The sequence below is a fragment of the Diplotaxodon limnothrissa genome, linkage group LG5, assembly GCF_057381915.1.
Source record: "Diplotaxodon limnothrissa isolate DT_005_m linkage group LG5, D_limnothrissa_male_GT1.1, whole genome shotgun sequence".
NCBI classification, from domain to species: domain Eukaryota; kingdom Metazoa; phylum Chordata; class Actinopteri; order Cichliformes; family Cichlidae; genus Diplotaxodon; species Diplotaxodon limnothrissa.
This window is the reverse complement of record NC_140600.1, coordinates 16299838-16319548: the sequence shown is the minus strand read 5'-3', so window position 1 is coordinate 16319548 and position 19711 is coordinate 16299838. Positions and strand designations below refer to the sequence as shown.

The following is a 19711-nucleotide window of genomic DNA, read 5'->3' as shown; positions in this document are numbered from 1 at the left end:
ACTGCACAAATTTATTTTGACATCGGCTATTCGGCTATAGATGGAGGACCGAAAAGATCAGAATTAAGCATTTCAGTACTTCAAGTGTATATTTTTCTACTTCTCAGAACAGAGAGAAGTTGGATGTACTGTTTAAATTAATGCATAATGAAAAGTTTAAGAGAACCTTGTGTATGGTTAAATAGTTCACTGAGGATTCACTGTGCATTCATTATATGCTAAGGAGGACAAGAAAACCTGCTATATGTACTTATATATATACAAAAGGGCTTACCTCATGAGCCAGTGGTAAGGACCCATTATCTGAATGGAGGCTGTCATTTGGAGAGCTGCACCCTGATGCTGGATTGCTGCTGCCACTCTGGGAAGACTCTGCACGACAGAATGGAAAGAAACCTATGAGGCCCATCAGTATCAGTTGCTTACGCCATAATGGAAAATTGATCAAGCTGTGCTGAAATCTGATGGTGAGCGCTTCTGGAAGGTTAGAAAGGCGAGATCAAAGAAACTTTAACAAGAAACGGCTAACAGAGCCGAAGAATAAAACTCTGACAGAGATCCAAGTGAATGTAAATAGTTTACCCAGAGTTTCGGTCCTGTGCTTGACTGCAGGAGGGGCACTGATCTTTCGCTGCAGCGGGTTTGGCCTTGTGGTGATGAGTTTCTTTAACTTCCACTTCAGTGTGGGCTCAGACACTGCACACACACACACACACACACACACACACACACACACACACACACACACACACGCACACACATACACGTGAAGAAATGGGCACATAAGCTCTCATCAAGAGTAAAGAAAGGTATTTGTAGTTCTCAAACTCACATTACTATATCATTGCTTTATACATCGGCTACACTGGCAGGAAAGCACCGACTCAACAATGCACACACTATAATGACGTGCTCAATTTCTGTACCATAACCCCACAAAACAAATACCTCAGCCCTGGACAAGAGAATCAAAACGTCCATTGTATACATTGGTCAGTCTCCAATAAACCTGAATAAAGTAATCAATCAGTGGCTGACTCAAAGTGGATAAAAGAAAAATTTGTGTTGTCACAGAGCCAACAAGAGCACTGGAGGGTGTGTGTGTGTGTGCGCGCTGATGGTTCTAGGGTAACGCAAATAAATAATGGTACGTGTACTCAGAGAAATGTAGAGGAAGGCGTGACCACGCTCGCTCTCATTCACACAGTGATGGAGAACTGCTCTGGACTCTCACGCAGTTCATTTTACACATACCTTACCAAGTTATATAACCGCTCAGGTCTTTGTGTCTCACTGTATCTATTGTTTTTTTTTTGTTTGTTTTATTTATGGCTGTTCAACCTCTCTTTGACGCTGCAGGGCTGATGTAAAAATGAGTTTCTCTCATCTCAATGCAAAGGACACGCCTTTTCTCCCTCACTTTTTCCATTATTTGGACAGGTCAGTGACAATGAAGACAGGTTGTTTAAACATTAAGTGTTAGAATTGCAGGTGATTTCAGTCTAGCAGACTTAAAATTTAAAATCACATGACCTCTACAAATTTAACCTCAGGGTGAGAACCACAATCTCGGACACGGCTACAGCCGCAGGAGTCTCACCTGTTCTTCTCAAGGCGCGCTGGTCACAGGGTGTAGGCTGAGGCTTCGGGGACATATCAGGAACCCGGAGCCTTGTGACCAAAACAAAACAACAGACTGTGTCAATTTTAAGTAACCACAATAAAGTTTTTGCTGAGCGTGTGCTGTGTTTGCATTTGTTTTGTGTTTGTATCAATGAAAAATCATTGATGTCTCTCACCCGAATCCTGGGGCAGGACTGCTGTGGTTGGGAGTCACTCTATCATGGGTTGGCTGGCTCTTCATAATTATGTGTTCCCGAAGTTTCTGCTTTACCAGGGGACTGGCTATAGCACCTGTCAAGAAAGAAAAAGATCATACACAGACAAAGGGCAGGTAGATATATGTCCAAGAGTGTGGATGACAATAAGAAATAATAGTGATTTAGTATTTAAATAGTCTAATTACAACCGTTTTCTATTACAACTTCCCATGAAGCAGTCAAGAAAATTCAGAAGTAAGAGCCAAGATCCTCTTTGCACTCTTCATTTCCTCTACATTGTAAAAATAAAAACGCTTTCCTAAAACAAGCTTGTTTGTTTGACTTTGGTTTGATATGAGTGCAAATTTCCCTGGAATCTGAGAATACCTCACAGTACTGCTGGAAATCCCCCTCTTTTTCAGTAAAACATACAGTGTGCTATGACTCAGAAGAAGAGCATGTAAACCACCTTATGGTCGCTTAAAGAACTGATGAAAACACATGACAGTGTGGAGAAAACAGAAAACACAGGACTCACTCTGCTCGTTTTTACTCTTTTGAATCAGCTGATGTAGCTCTTCTCTTTTCTCCTCACTCATCTCTCTTTGCCTTTGTTCGATGTTATACTGACGGAAAAAACACAGAGAAATGCATTTTTAAAATCTACACAAGCAAAGGACAAAAGCTGCAACTGTCAGTCTCTGACAAGCACATAAATACACACATCTCGAATAAGATAGCTTACAAAAATAGAAGAAAAAAAACAGGATACTGAAGTGTTGCATCAGTCAGTTAATCTGTGACAAGTGTCAATAACAAATTAAATGCCGAGAAAATGGTTTGTTTATAGTAACCTAAATCTGCTTCTTACTCATTTCTGAGGAGTCCTGCACAGTACCTGGTTAAAGGTCTGCGGTGAAAGCAGCTGCTTTTTTCTGTGGCTGATGTGGCAGGCGGTCATTATCTTATAGTCAGATAAATAAATGCCAGATGTAGCAATTTTGGAACAGGGGCAAAATGTCATGAGGGTATTTGGTCTCTGTTTCCATGCACTGAATTTTGAAGAAACAGAAACTTTCAATGTAACGTTTTAAACTGGCTGATTTCAGCCAGTGCACTGATCCATGCTATGTCCAATTCATGCTGAAGCTTCATTATGTCACTGTCCAGCTCAACTAGGTGAGAACTGACATCTGAGTTTGACCTCACCTGCAAGTGCTGCTGGGAGAATTGGGCACAATGTTGAGCGGTGAGGGATCCCATGAAGAAAGGAGGGCGGGGGGCCAGCATGGCCGAATCTGGGCCTGGATGTAACAACCTGCGGGTCACACTTAGGTCCATGGGTGGATTCCCATTAACGGGCAAAGAAACCTGCTTACTGATGATCACATCCACTAAAGATGGAGAAAGAGAGGCAGAGAGAGAGAGAAACATATTATGTTGCTGACTGTGCAAATAGATACTGTTATGTAGGTAGCAGATGAAAAATCAGAAGGCTTCTCTTTAACATTTCTTGCTTCATCTGCATCACTTGTTCTGAGTTTTGCCTGTCATAGAGAGATCATCACCACATTCAAGTTTTCCCACTTCAAGTAAACTGCTCATTATCCAAAACTAAAGCTTCTTCTGTCTGCTCCCTTAAGCACAAGGGGTTTGCAACAGCGGATGGCTCCAAATTTGTGTCTCCTCCCGGTTTATACCGAGGACATTACATTCAGAAAGCACAAAAATGAAAGATTCTTGTATATGCTGGCGTTGGAGATGCATAAAAGAAGTGAAAGAAACAGGGTGGGAAGTTGTATCTTACATTTAACTACTGATTTTATCTACTGTTCTGATTTTATCTGTTTTGATTTTATATACTGTTTTGTTTGTTTGTTTGTTTGTTTGTTTGTTTGTTAATTAGTTAGTTAGTTTATTTGCTTGTTTTAATCAATTTTAAATCATGCTTTTTATCTGTTCTTGTTTCTAATGTCTCTGTAAAGCACTTTGAATCACCTTGTTGTTGAATTGTGCTATACAAATAAACTTGCCTTGCCTTGCCTTGCCTTTAACGTTGTGCGGTTAAGTCGTTTGGATCAGGCACATGAATCTGTCGTCACCCTTTCAGGTTTTGCTAAAAGCGAAAGAAATAAAAGCCTAAATTAGCACGAGCGAGACATCTGAATCGGGTCTCGGTGTCCTAATGAAAAACAGATGTCTTTTTAAAGGTGTGTGTGTGCGGTGGGGGGCGGCGCAAAAATGTTTTGATCAATTTATGCACTCTTAAGGCCACCGAAAACATAAATATCATGTCTTATTTTACTTTCGCCACAAATCATTTAGCCATAGCATGCATGGCCCAATGTGGGCCTGATGGTATGACCTGGAAAAGATAAAACACACATGGAGGCTAATTATAGCTACAAGTGAGAAAGCACCAAGCTGAAGTTTGTCTCACATTTTGCGATTACAAACAAAAGCGTTCACAATGCATGGCCTCAGGTAACTTCATACTGTTCTTACGTTTCAATACAACTGACACATGAAACCAATGAACGTGATGAGGAATGTTTCGGTACTGATACAAAAGCATAGAGAGATACAGTATGGAAGGAGACACCTTGCTCCCTCCAGGGTAAAGAGCAATGGGAGGGATGTAAGAATGAGGAAATTTACTGAACCCGTATGTCTGAATGACTGTAACCTAAAATATTACACAATATTACTCACATAAGTCCTGTAAGTGGACATTTTTTTCCCTTCTTTCTTTACTGGTATATTGTGTTAAATTAGAGTAACTTTTGTGGAAAGCACAGTAGAGGGAGTAGCAAATTTCTCTCATGTCACAAAATGTGAGAAGATCTTCTTTCACTGCAGCTATTCAGTTGTTATAGGAGTTGTCAATTTAACAAATAGGATCACACAATGAAATCTACTACACTGATAACGCACCCTAAAAGATTCAGAAACACTGATTTCTCTGTCTTAACCTCCAGCGTGTGTTGAAATTAGGCTATTAGAATCCACAGCAGCTGCAGTTATTAGCTCCAACCAGCCCAAAACAAAACTACAGGCTACACAGTTCTTCTCAACTGGCCTCCATTCTCAGCCACAGCCCTACATCTGCAGACAGCCCAGACAATGTGGTTTGGCTGTCATTCCTCACAGCAATCCTGACTCAGAAGAAAATAATCATGTGTGTGAAAAGTATTTTGAGTTGACAGAATTCCTCTGAAGAAAGAAACACTCCCACACTCTTATGACTGCAGGCTATGTGGCTCATTAACACATAAAGGAAAAAACAAACAAACAAATACAGGGTGGGAATTAATATTCAGTAAGTTCAATATAGTACTTTACAGTTTAAACCAAATGGTTTCAGTTCTGTTACCCTGCTTGATAGCAGAACTCTGAGCTCACTATAACACTTTCTGTTCACAGGGACAGCCTTGGGTTTTAATATTTGCTGTATTGTAATGCACAGATGAGCTTTTGTGTCACGGCTAAAACCCACGACAGCAGTAGAGATAAAGATGGGACAAAAAGGTCTCTAGGAAAAAAAAAAGAAGCCTGCATTTTTACAGGCTTCTCGTCCGTGCCTTACTGGAATCCTACCTTGCAAGTTAACTCAAGTAATCTGTGACACATCAGACAAAACTTCATCTCTGACAATCAGAAATATCTGGGCCTCCCTCCACTGTCATCTGGTTCATACCTTTTGCAATAGAACATTATGCAACACTGTTAAAATTCAAGGGGCTTATTTTCTTAAGCTTCTACTGTAATAATAAAGCAAAAGGTGCAACAGGAAGTACCAGTAGCTGCAGCACAGTATGTATTACAAGAAGAATGGCTGTGTGTTTTCAAAGGAAATCAGACAATCACTGGAGGAGCGGGCCGGCGGTGGTGGTGGAGACTCAGACAAACTTGCACACACGTACACACACCCACGCTCACATGCGCGCGCGCACACACATACACACACATGCTCATCAAACGAGTGAGCTCCCCTGAGAAAGAGGAAATGATCAGGAAGCCAATCTCTCTTCTAAACAGAAAACAAACACCTGTGGCACATTTTTCATTTCGCAACAGCCATACATCTCTGGCTTCAACTCACTTTCAACATCACCCCAATGTTATTTATATTATATTTACAACATTTACAACTTAAAAAAGCCAAATTTCCAAACAAATGTGGGGTTTTTTTGTACTGACACTGAAGCTGTTCCTTTAGGCAGCGTTACAGCGTGACTCATTATCTGACTCGACGAAAAAAAAAAAACACCCCAGTAACCGCAATGTACATTTAAAGAGTTACCTAAACAGTTAAGGTTTCTTCTATGCTGACCCTGAAGGGTTCCAGCAACTCGTGGTTGCTTTCTATCATATTACCAACAGAGCCTAAAAGAGGAGACATACACAGCACACACTTGTTTTGGCATGACAAAAGCAAGAATAAAGGTGTTTTTAGCCATCGTCATTTGTCGCAATGTTTTATTTCTCATCCTAAAACAATGCAAGAGCTGCATAATTACAAGACAAAAATCTGGAGCACTTTATAATAAAGAGAAGTGCATGCCGATAAGATCTGTGTGCTTGCTTCGCTGTCTCTCTTTTCAGCGTTGTGCTGCTAAAAATAGACAGGGGACAAACTTCTGGTTTCTGTAATAGCATATTCGTTTCACAACCACCATCCTCTTTCTGTGGGCCCTACTGCAGCAACATGCTGATGCACTGACACACACACACGCGCACCTGCACACACGCATACAATTTACTGGAGCACACGCTCGCGCACACACACAGGCACACACTCACAAAGAAACAGTGACTTCCTGTTTCTAAAGTTAGTCTTCACCATAACATCCTCTTGGTTCATTTAGGCAAGCAGAAACTGCTATTTTGGTTGAATGGCTTCTTTGCAGCTCAAGAGAGCTACAGATATCGCTCAGTAGTATTTATATTCACGCTGTGGCTAAAATGTGCTTTGTTTATTGCTGGTTTAGCCTGAACTCCACAGTGGTATTGGATGGAGTTAAGCCTGGATGTTACACATCATGTTAAGTGCTAGTTACTGTTACTATATACATAAACACTAGCAGCAGGCGTGAGGTTTATGCTTCGTTAGAAGAGCAACAAAGCAGAAAGAGCAGAAGTTCAGAGGAAAAATACATCGAAAGGAATAAAATAAACAAAAATATATATATGAATACACCGAAGCCTCAAATATGCCAGCCTGTGCACTCATAATGGAAAGAAAATGACATCTTCTCCACCAAGCGGGACACCTTTAGCAGCCCCCACTCCTGCCACCTATCCCTCCACCCTCCACTGTCTCCCTTCCTCTTCCTTACGTTCATAGGAATCCACAGCTGCTGCACACATTCTGTCCCCCACTTCCGAGCAGCTGGAGTATCAATCTCCTTATGTGTTCATTGTGTGTGTGTGTGTGTGTGTGTGTGTGTTTGTCCATCCTATGCACCCTAAGATATTAATAGCTTGCAGTTGTTTCTTTTGAGTGTACACAGCAGGTCTTTGTGTTTGCATAAGAAGAGTCTGCTTGTGTGACAGTTGAGGGTGCATACACGGCTAATAGTGCTTGTGTTGGTGTATTAAGTGTATTAATAGTGCCCATTTGTTTCTGCTGAAGGAACACTGTGGCTCTCTGAGCAAGTTTCAGCATATGTAACCGTGCCAGTTTATTTTTAGTGTCACCTGTCATTTAACACTTGTGTTATTGTGTGTAATCAAGCAAGTGCATGTGATTGAGGACAGTGCCGGTTTCTCCACATATTAATAGCATCGCACCACTTGCTTTAATGAGTGTGTGTCATGTGTGTGTGAGAGAGGCTGTGTGTGCTTATGTGTGTATTAATAGCATTCTCATCTGCCCACAAATGTTTCTGTGTATCTGTGGCGTTCGTGCGTCTGGATCTCAGTTAGGCCGAAAGATGATTTGTCACATGAGCATATGTCTTGGGCAATATCAAGAATTTTCCCTTTAGAGATAGGCGAAACTGTGATCACAGTATTAGCTGTGGACGTTGTCGCATGGAACATCGACTCAATGCTAAAGGCAGAACCCACAAATCTCTGTGGTTAGTTTTATCTTTGATTTTATTGTGAATGTTCGGACTAGATTTTATTAGTCCTTTATTTATCCAGGTAAAAAAAATCTCATTGAAATTAAAAATCTCATTTCCATGAGAGACCTGGCATCATGGCAACAAAAGTCAAAATACACAGGTGATGATTTCTAAGCACAATGTTGATGCTTCTTTCTGGCTACTGCTATTTTTCATCAGCTATCAATTATACCCACCACGTGCAGTTTTCCCACTTGAACTCTGTGATAACTGATAAAACTTTAAGTTCATGTAGGGGGAGAAAAGTTTGGACGGCACAAATTTATAAAGTCCAGAATACGCATCCCTGCTGTCAGTAGCTTCAACCTAATTTGAATTATATCAGTCCTATTGATAGATTTAATGTGATTTCTGAGTAAATGCCCAAACATTATCAGCAGATTGAAAATATTGGTTCATTGTATGAACAGTTGGCAGCTTTTGCAAGACAAACGCCAAAATATGAAATAAATAGATGTCTTATAGGACAGAAATAAGTTCAGGTATCTCTTATTGTGATTTAAGTTCAATAATTGGTATTTATTAGTGAATGAAGTTTGCTTGCAGTAAATAAATTTGCTGTTGTGTGTATTTCTAGATTAGTTGATCAGTTGTTTGGTTTTTGTTAGCTGTCATGTCAACATTGAGATTTCCAAGAAGCTACAGCAGTTAATTTAAATTAAATCCCAAAGATGAGGGTATTCAGTCCTACTATGATAGAAAATGATGAAAAATGTAGGAAACTGGAACCATACAACTATACATTCAATAACTCAATCCAAGGAAAACATGTTGAAATATCTGCAATGTATGTCTGTATGTCTTTGGCATATGTTTCATAATGAGATGTGTGTAATTATTCAAACATGCCCACAAAACTGAGTTGGTGGAAACATCTGGAATCAGTAGTACAGCAGAAGGAGTGACGATTAGCCATTTGGCATCATGGGTGGGATTAATGCCATTGTTGTGTGGTTGTCAAGCGTTGTCATGCTGTGCGGCTCGACACAGATATTTAAAACAGCCCGTGCTCACTTTTTAAGCACCCCTAAGGCATAGCTACTGATTGAGAAACTGAACAGGCTTAACTCCTCTTACTGTGATTTGGTTTGCTCTTTAAACCCTGGCAAACTTAACTTAACTTCAACAGGACACAAAGCAGATGCAAATATGTGAGCGCGTCTTTCTGTCATGGCCATCAGTGCTGCTTTGGCGACTGTTCCTTCAACACTCCACCATAACATAAGACTTTTCTTAGTGATGATGTGTTGCTGAACTGGGGTGGAAAAGGTGAGGGGTCAGCAGTTCGCTGCAAATGGGAGGATTTAACTCCCATAGTGTGATTCTCCAACTCGACGTCTCACAGACAGACAATTGTTGAAATGGTTTCATTATTTCTCTTCCAAGACCTCCAAGAGGTCATTGTTTTTTGGAAGAGGGGGAAAAAAGAGATAACTTTTGGCTGGGATGAGTCCGAAATTTGCCTGAGGACACACACGGGACACACACAAATGCGCACATGCACAATGTACCTCTCACTCAGTCCTAATGAGGCTTTAAAGCTCTGAAAGGTGTTGGCACACACATGTCTACACACATGTTTACATAACTCTGCCCTTAATCATGCAAATGAAGGCATGAACCACTGTTTGACCTGATGGGAGCACCGACTGACTTGCTTTACGTACTTCAAAAGAAAGTACTTCAGTGACTGATCATCTGAGCATAGTCTGATTCAGATCAATAGTCTGCACAACCCATCTCCACCCACAGACATTCATCCTACTCTGTAATCCAGATATTACCAGATGTTATGTGACGGATCGTGGCCTTTACACGCCCACACATGCAGAAATATAGGCAAACATCTTTTTTTTTCCTGTAAAAGCCAGCACCTGGCATAAGGCTGATTTGACTGAGAAAACAGGTTCTCATATTGACTTCCTACTCTAATTCGCTCGTGTGTCTGTGGTATACTATGTATCGCTGACTGTTATTGCACACTAATAAGAAGACTATGTACACTGAAGGGCTTCTTTGTTTCAAATACACCCTGCAGTTAGTAAGAATAAGCTTACTGTCTTCTGGTACAATCTAGCTTTTTGCTGCTGCTCTTTGATTGAACTTTGATTTCCCTATTACGCTTCATTTTATGCCCGTTCTCTCTCACAAACAAAAACACGAGTTCACATGATAAACAACAGGGTGATGGTCCTGTTACTGGTTTTTTTTGAGGAGCAGAGTGTATCAGTAGTCAGCTGAGCTGATTTTAAATCAGGAACAGGAAATGTGATCTGGGGCTCTGGCCAGCCCAGAACACTGTCCCTATTGTCAGAGCTCACACAGGGAAAACACTCGGGACTTTTAAAGGTTATCTGTCCTGGGAAAAGGTTAATATTCTCCTCCATAACTACCCTACAAAGGACAAAGAGACACCCAAAATGGATACTGGATGATGACCCTATCACTAAATATGTCTTTGTTGTGCCTCTTACTATAAATGTATGAGTTTATTTCCAATCAAGAGGGGTCAGAAAAAGGTTCTCTATCAGTGTTTGCTCAACTGTTTTTAAACCACTGACGAAATATACTGGAAAGACGTGAATAATGCTGGTGGTGGAAGATCCCTAACTGGTCAACTTAGTCATCAATGCAGCATGCAAAGCGAAAATAAAACATTTACATGGTCAGTTTATGATCTCTGCTCGATAAAATCAATACTACAGCTCCCATTTAGACCATAAATTATTTGCTGGTTGACAATGAAAATAAACTGGCGACTACCATGATAATCTATCCAGTGCGTATAATTCACGAAAAGAAACAACTGGAAAACAACAGTTCCTTTGTTCTGTGTGATAGATCTCTATCGCATCATCTCAACATGAATGAACCAATTAGGAATTCAAGAGAAAATGTATCCACATCTACTTTGATAATCAAACACATGATCTTGGGCTCTTCAAACCAGGCTTTCATTAAGACCAATGGTTCCTGTTATACTGTATGTCCCACTGGGTTTGTGGGAATCAAGTCTATGACGACTAGCGTCCCCTATAAGATGAGCCAAACCAACTGGTTAATCGCTAGGTTAAATAAATAAATACAGTGATTTAGTATGTTTTAAACCACCATTTATTTCTATGACCCCCAATGCAAAGTGAAACTGGGCTTCATGCTGCAAAACCAAACAAAACAACACTGACTGATTTCAGCCCCCACCACAGATAGGCTACTTAGACCAAAGTGTCACTGTCAGTTCATGTTTGCTGTGTGAGAAAAAGCTAAAGTTAAGTTGTGTGAGAAAGGCCTCGGTTTACCATAGGCAGACAGTAACACAATTTCTACATCAGCATTGTAAGCGTGAATCATCTTTTCTTTTTGTTCTCTCTGCCATAGAAGGCCTAGTCATAGTGACTAACCCATGTGCTGCCACAGCCTGTGGGCCAAAGGGAATAGTTTAGGTAAGGTGATAAGCTAACAGCAAGGCCTGGTAAATACAATATGATCAAAGTCTTTATTCAGGGATACACTTTTGTAAACACAAAGGGACATAGATGCGAGCAGAGAAATCTAAAAGGCAACAGAAAGGGGCCGCGGGGTGTAGGTGGTGTCGATTCCTCTGGCACGGCCCACATTAAACTAATGTAACTGTATCTCTGTAACAGCACTAAAGGCTATGACCTCATCCCGTGGTGAGAGAGGGAGCAAACCTGGACACATGACACCATTACACCAGCATGGCTGCTGTGGGTGTGTATATGTGGGTGTGCTTTTATTTTCCCTGGATTGAAGGGGCTTGGGTGGGATTGAACTGTTTTCTTATTCCACGACTTCTCTCATATTAAAGCACATCAGCCCACAGTCCATCATACAACCAAACATTTGTTTCCTAGTAGTGAATGAGCAGTGGAGTTTGTCAGCTATGGGCAGATATAGATCCAACAGGAAATTCTACACTCACAATAATGCCCTAAAATAGTCATGTTGTCTGCCAGATTAGATTACCGGGCCACCTTTTGTTACACATTCAGTTCTTTGTTAAATACTTCCATAGCAGGGTCATGATCTCGAGACATGGAAACTCACTTTATTTAAAATAATAATGATAGTAATTTAAGCAGTTTTTAAACAGTTGTACACCAGCGATTTTTGAAGTGTATAACCATCACGGTCATGTTAGGATTTACACCTGCAGATTTTGGACTGAAGTCAAAAATTTTTTGTTGCAGTGTTTTTTGTTTTGTTTTTTTTAAACAGAGGAGCTGAAATTGAATTCACATTTTCACAATACAACAGTGTGGACACAGTAAGTAGTTCGGCACAAGAAAGTAATAAAGTGACAGTGGGTTTTTTTTTTTTTTAAAGTAATTAGAACATTTACCACGTTTTCTAGCTACTTTTGCAGAACACTTTAAGAAAGTAAACACCGCCTACCTTTTGGAGGTGAAGTTCAAAAGCGACGTATTTGAAACTTTCAAAGGCAGGTGGGAGTAAAAATCCCGTTACGAGGCAGCTACACCAAGTCGGGCGAACGTAAGCACAGTCCAACAGCCTATCCTCGTCATCTTCGCCGGGGTTTTTCCTCCGTTATTGTGACAGTTATCTGACTGCGCGAGGTAAAAATATCAAAAGCGACAGCTCCAGCCGTGAGCGCGCGCCGCTGTCTAAGCCGTACGTCCGTACGTACAGTATAACATCACCTCCGCGCTCCGAAATGTCTCGGTAATCAACTTATGTAAGAGAAAGCGAGTGTGCACGCACTGCTTTCTATTTATCTGTCTCCTCCTCACCGAGTTCGTCTGTCGGTGTTGAAACTGCTGATAAAACCAGCTTGAAGTCTCACTTTCATCCGCGTGTGTGCTGCTGGTGTGCGGGCTCCATCTGCTGAACTCCGCGGGGTAAGGGAGATGCGGATATGTGTGTGTGTCTGTGTGTGTGTCTTCTGCTCTACGTCTGGCATAAATGTGAAAAAACGTACCAATATATCCACAGACCGTTTCATCATAGATTTATAATCAGTTTGAATCACTTTGTTGTTCCTGTACTTTATGCTATATTGCAAACTGTTGTGCTACAAGTAAGAAACACTCACTGTGTACACGTTGCTAGTACTGAGTTGGACCCTGTTTTACCTTCAGGACTTCCTTAATTCTTCTTGGTACACATTCAGCAAGGTTTTGGAAACTTTCCCTGGTCCGTACTGACGTGACAGCGTCACTGATTACGCATCATAACTCATCATCATTATTCATCTATGTATTACTTTTATGTATTAGTCATCAATTTGTTGTAATCATCTATCCTTGCAGTTGTTTATTACACAAAATAAATTATATTATCACACTTCTGGCCACATAGCGCTGATATTCACTGCACATGCCCATATTAACGTTTTCCAGCCAGGTGTTTTCCTTTTCCCATTCTTCCCTTTCTCTGAGGGGAACAAACATTGCTGCTCTAATGCTGGGCTCACACTGTGCGATTTTTGGCCCATTTTGAGCCGATTTTTGAGTGATCGGACCGATTTTGGCCTTCATTGTGCGTCGTGTAGTATACGTGGGGTAACGAGAAGTGATTAACACCTCACGACCAGCTCCCGATCATCAATCGCTCGTGAGGGTGTCACCACAGGCGCTCACACTGCTCACGCGCAAACGTAAACGTTGGTGAAAAAGACGGCGCAGCACGGCAGTGCAGCGTGTGATCTGGACACAAGCGATGGAGGCACAACTTGTAGAACTTTGGAAAGCTCATCCGAGCCTTTTCGATGTGGCATCACAAAATTATCACGACCACAACAACCGTGAAAATAGTTGGATTTACACTGCTGCTTAATCACAGCTGCCTGATCAATGTTTTTCATTAGCAATTTAGCAAAGTTGATGGTAGTGGTGTGTCTGTGTGAGTGAAAGACAGAGAGAGCGAGCGACAGATTTTCTGTTATAACCTTCATTTTATGGAGGCACAGTGTGAGCACTCAGGTCGCATCAGAGCATCGGGCCGTATAGTGTGAGACCTGCATCGTGACCTATGAACGTCTAACCCCTGTGAGTCAATCGTGCAGTTTGAGCAGGAGCTGAATAACGTGACTGAAAAAATCGCACAGTGTCTGCCCAGCTTTAGGTGTACTGTCATCCGAGACTTGCACCGCAGAGTCGGCGTTTGTTCCCCTGTTGACCATGCTTCTTGTTGTGGTCATCTGTTGTCTTCCGGTATTTTCTCCGCAAGCGACCTTTCCTCGACCAATGAGATAATCTGAATTGTCATACTCGAATTGTCATAAGTGTGCTGTCAGCTCATTGGTCACAAAGCAGGAGAGGGGCTGGGAATTATGCTTTCAAACAAAGTGTTAATTCCATTAACATTTATAGACTACTTTTGATTCTCACTGTATTACGGGACAAAGTGCGTCCCTTATTAGCTCAATACGGGACGTGTACTTTTGTTTCGAAATACGGGACGATTGGCAACCCTAACCGTGACGCAATCTCCACATCCCAAAGGTGCTCTGTTGGATTGAGGTCTGCTGAGTGTGGAGGCCAGTGAACTCATTGCCATATCCAAGAAACCAGTTTGAGATGATTTGAAGTTTGTGACACGGGGCAGGAGGCAGCCATCAGAAGATGGCTACACTGCAGTCATAAAGGGACTGACCTGGTCAGCAGCAATACTCTGATAGGCTGTTGCCAGTTGCCAAGATAATATCCTCTACACATCGTTATGCCACCAACAGCAGCCGCAACCATTAACACATGGCACGATGGATCCATGCATTCATGCTGTTTGCAACAAATTCTGACCCTACCATCAGATTAACACAACAGAAATCGAAAGTCACGATATTTTTCTAATGTTCTATTTTTGTTCACTTTTAGTGAGCCCATTTGAAGTGTAAACACAGTTTCCTGTTCTTAGCTTTCAGGCGTGGCACCCTGTGTGGTCTTCTGCTTCTGGTTATTTCAGTTACATTGTGGTACTTTTCCTTTGACTTCTGACATCATCGAGGCATTTTCAGTCAAAGACTAACTGGATGGTTTTTCTCTATTTTTATTTTTGTTGATTGTTCCCTGTAAACCCTAGAGATGGTGTGGAATAGATCAGCAGTTTCTGAAATACTCAGAAAAGCCTGTCTGGCACCAGCAACCACTTCACATTCAAATGGCTGATTAGACATTTGTGTTAATGAGCATTTAAACATGTGTACCTAATAAACCGGTCAACGAGTGTATCTACTGTACACTGAGTGAAAGCTAGTTAAGCCAAAGTAGACAATCTTGTTCTGAAACTGTGGAAATGGTAGAATTGGTCTCTATTCTATTGTAGGCTAAGCAGACTTCAGTATTCTCTAAATGTCAGAGTGAACTTTGTTTTTCATAGCTCCCCCCTCCAACCACCAAAAAATATATAACTTGTATTTAAGATATAAGATGTCATGGCAGGAAAAGCAAAGGAATTACTTACATTTTTGTGTGCGAGACATGAGAGTCTGACAGCGTGAACACTGCAGTGACTGATTTTAATAATGACACCCGTGCTTTTCTTACCGTGACATGTCATCAGTCAAAAAGACTTGTAGCTACAGTCATCAGGCTAAAAATGAAAAATAAAAAATAAAAAATACACGCATGCATTGTTACTAAGTTCCACTTCCAAAAACAGAAGAATGCAGGTATCGCAGTAGGTAACAGTTGACTGAAATACAATAGGATGAGTCACCACTGGTGACATAACAAAAGCCACGCTACACATCCCCACAGCAACAGCATAATTTAACAATGAGTAAAGTGAAACTACCGTAACGTTGATTAACACGATCCTTAACGACTTTCACAATACATCTATAAAGATGAATTACTCTCTGTGTTTGATGTGCAGTTATGTAGACACAGCAGTTGCTGATTTGCTGCAGGACGACAATGCAGGTGAAATGTTGTTTTTGCCTTATTAATGATCATATTGTGCAAATAGTTAAACAGTTATTTTGAATGTGTCAGTTTTATAGCAAATACATCGTGCACATCTGGAGCAGTTTTATGTTATCTCACATGTAAATCTGACCACACAAATGACCTGGAAGCCATGAAAGTCTGTGTTTAGCTAACTGCTAACTGCTAATTTTACTTTTTAATTTGTCATCTGACCACCATGTGAACCTCACTGGACAGTAGATATATCACATTGTATAATATAAAAGTAATAGACTGTGATATTGTTGCTACAGCAACACCATGCATTTGTGCTCCACGGTCCTCACAACAATGGGACAAGCCCAGGTATCTCTGACAGCAAGAGCCAAGCCTCCGATGATGATTTAGTACCTAAAAAAGGAGCTAGTTGAACAATGCACTGGACTCTGAAAAATATGCAAGAAAATTACTCCTGCTAAACACACACCAAGCTGTGAAGCCATGAAAAAGTCAATACCATATGTCACCCCTCAAATGTTTTTCTTTTGTTTCCAAGGAGCCAAAGTTTTATTTAATTTTTTAAAGTGAGTCTTGAGCAATAGTTCTCCAGGCTTTCAAAGGTCTTTCAGAATTTTTCTTTGGACATTGGCGGATTTTTCCACTCATTTTCAATCCAGTCCTGATCATTTTCAGGTGAATGTTTTTTTTTTTTTTTCTTAAGCCGCTTAACACTGAGCCATTCAGGCATAAAAAGGCACCTTTCACAAGAGATGAACCAGTGTTGTTTCTACGCATTGCAGACAACTTATCAAAGAACCAGTTTTAAATTGTGTTTTTAGGCATTTGTTACTAGCAGCCTGTTGGAAAAATATACAATCTGTACCAATTTCTTTAGCTGAATCGATGAAAAATGCCAAAGACAACAGTTTAACAGGCATAAAATAATAATTTTGCACCAACAAAGTGATTCCCAAAGAACTATTAGCTGAAAACTCATCTCAGCATGTTGTGCAGTGTGTCCTTAAAGTGAAGGTAAAACAAAAAGAGTTAAAAATAAAAATCCAGCAAAGACTTGAGATATGCACCTGGCCCTTCACTTGATGCATTTGCTGTTCATTGAAGTCTTACCAGAAGCTTTCAGTAAGCCATTCTTACAGATAAGAAACAGGGAGTAAAGGCTGAGGTATGCTAAATTACAAGAGAACAGAACTGAAAATCAGTGGCAACAAGTCTAACGGAACGAAAGGCAGCAATCATCCAAATAAGAGCTTTGAATGTCCTTGAAGGAGCCTGGAGAACTATTCCTGAAGAGTACTTAAAGAAATTATAAGAAGTCTTGTCCACTAGAGTGGAGACAGTGTGGAAGACCAAAGGTGGCTTATTGAAAAACCGACTTTCAAGCGCATTACAATTGTACAAACTCTGTGTTTGCCTTTTTGCTGTATTTCCATGTATGATTGCTCATGTTTCAATGAATCACTGCACTTATCTCCAATGTTCCTTTCAGAATATAAAGAAATGAGGGATGACTAAAGACGTTTGCCTAGTACTGTACTAGCAGCTGGTGATGTGTGACCCAAAAAGTACACAAATGAGTCAGCCGAGCATCGCTAGCTGCACTCGATAGTTGCACTCCATACAGGACGAGCAAATGGTGGATGGAAATTACTGCCGTGTTTAAGCAACTGGTTAAAAGAGCTCGACCCGGGACACAACATCCCAGGTAGAAAATATTCTTCAGTTTTGTCATGCGACAGTATTGTGTAGGCTAAGCTTTATAAAGTTAAGTATCTTTAGTGATTAAACTAAAAAGCCATGTTCTTACTCTCCTTAAAATTTCCAGGGAAATTCTCAGTAGATTCCCATTTTGATAGTTTATTTATTTACATTCACCCATAAATGCTGCTGTCCCTGAGCTGTAAGCATCAATAAAACATTGTTCAGCAAGTTTTTTCTCTATATCATAAAAAATACTATCGAGAATTTTCTTGAAATATCTGCCGTTATGTCTCTTTCTCTCCTCTCCTGGACAGCAATATGCGAGTTTATCGCTAAAAATACTCACACGTTCTTTTGCATCCATGCTCATCCAGATTAAGTCAGCATAACTGGAAAACCTAACATAAACTAATCACAGAGACAACAACTGATAACTGTCAGCGAACTAGGTCAGTTCTATTTTTTTTCCATTTCATGTGACTCAGACTGGTCCTATGATGGAGTCAGTAGATTTGAGGTTGTTAAATTATGTACCTAAAGGGAAAATTGTGGCCTGAGAATTAAAAAAAAAACCTCCTATCAACAGCACTTTGTGCTTTTCCTTGTACTCTTGGCAGGTTTTACCAGTCCATCCCAGAGTCATGGGGCTGACTGTGGCCTGAATCATTTGAGATGCGTTCGAGCAAATTGAATTTGATTCGAGTTTGAACAGCACATGCTTCAGACAGAGCTTCTCCTATTTACAGATATAGAGGTCATTTGGAAACGGTTGCTACTAAAATTACATTTGCCAATAAATTAGCTTATTTTGGATTTATTAAATCATTCCATGAGCTGTTATTAAAACATCATTATTCATATTAAGGAGGGCAAAAACAGGCTTCTTTCAGCTGGCAGTGATCACTGTCAGCTGGAATTTGCAGCCTAATACGGTTGGTAATGATTTTATTTTTTAATATTTATGTTAATACATTGTCTACAGATGTCAGTAGAGCTCTCTCTTCTTACTTTCCACCCTCGCAGCATCACTTTATTGCCTTTGCAGTCAACGAGCACTCTGGCTGCTGGTAGCACTGAGTATTTAGATTTCACCATGCAAACCTTTTGGATTCTGGACAGTGGGGTCTGACTAGACCCTCCAGTAAAAATATCCTAATGTCAGCGAGGTATCGGGGCTCAATTTTCCCCCAAATTTCCAAAAGGATATTAAAACGGAAAACACTGGTAGGGAGCGATAGAGTGAAATGGCACACGGGATACATGGGAAGGACTTCAAGGTGGAGGTTTGTGGCCGGTGGGGCTCGCTCCTCATTCAGTCACAGGAAGCCGGTAGGAATGAGAGGAATGCAGTCAGGCAATACGGTGATGGAGGGAGCAGCAGTTGCAGGGCAGATTGCCAGAAAGAACGGAAAAAGGAAAAGATAGGAAGAGTGAAAAGTGATTAAAGGGTGAAAAAAATGGCAGGTCTCATTTACCAAAAACAGACGCCCAGTGGCAATTTGTTGTTGCTCACCGTGCAAGTGTAACTTCTTTGTCTGATACTGACCACAGGATGCGGATAATGTGCATGATATTGGAGGGGTCAGGCACGGAAATACCTCAGTACATTATTGGGATTGGGATTGGAATGTGTGGAGTTATCAGTCGGACAGATTTCCTGAAAATGGATGGAAGCAGAGGATCCATAAACAACAATAAATGATTGTTTTTTTGTCATCCTACCTTAGAGACACATCTGTGCAGACAGAAACGTGCTTCGACATGAAGGGAAACATGCACGCAGGTGGCGCTATGTGCAGTCTGTTTTACTTATCCAGTTTTCTCTTTCATTCTGATATGTTTATTTTTTATGTTTGCTCCTTTTTTTTCTCACTACTGTGCCAGTTATTCCAGTTTTCCCACAAAAAGACTTTAGCAGACGCAGTAAACTGACAGAAAGCGTGCATGAGGGGATGGTAAACAGGATGCGCTCAAGCAGCACAGGATTGGATATTTGCTGTGTGCCACCTCAAATGAGGTGCTCACTTCCAACCTCTGCAGTCTTTAGGCTCATTGTTTTGGTTTTGCACCACTTTCCTGTTTAGATTAACGTTAACTCTCATTAGCCTCTTTTTCATGTGCAGCTGTATGTTATCATAAAAGCTAACATGAT

At 40.8% G+C, this 19711-nt stretch overlaps 1 protein-coding gene across 2 annotated transcripts in view; it reads right to left on the bottom strand.

The window, feature by feature from the left end:
- LOC146631856 (histone deacetylase 7-like) overlaps window positions 1-19711 on the bottom strand; it is a 42940-nt gene that overhangs the window by 19892 nt on the left and 3337 nt on the right. The window contains exons 1-7 of one of the 2 annotated variants that reach the window (XM_085353161.1): window positions 12368-12824; window positions 3030-3214; window positions 2359-2446; window positions 1800-1914; window positions 1601-1671; window positions 583-696; window positions 275-372 (exon numbers count right to left, since the gene is read on the bottom strand). In XM_085353161.1, the coding sequence (XP_085209287.1) occupies window positions 275-372; window positions 583-696; window positions 1601-1671; window positions 1800-1914; window positions 2359-2446; window positions 3030-3161 (618 nt within the window). In that variant the 5' untranslated portion in view covers window positions 3162-3214; window positions 12368-12824. Of the gene's footprint in view, window positions 1-274; window positions 373-582; window positions 697-1600; window positions 1672-1799; window positions 1915-2358; window positions 2447-3029; window positions 3215-12367; window positions 12825-19711 lie in introns of those variants that run through there. The other variant, XM_085353160.1, reaches the window with a different exon arrangement.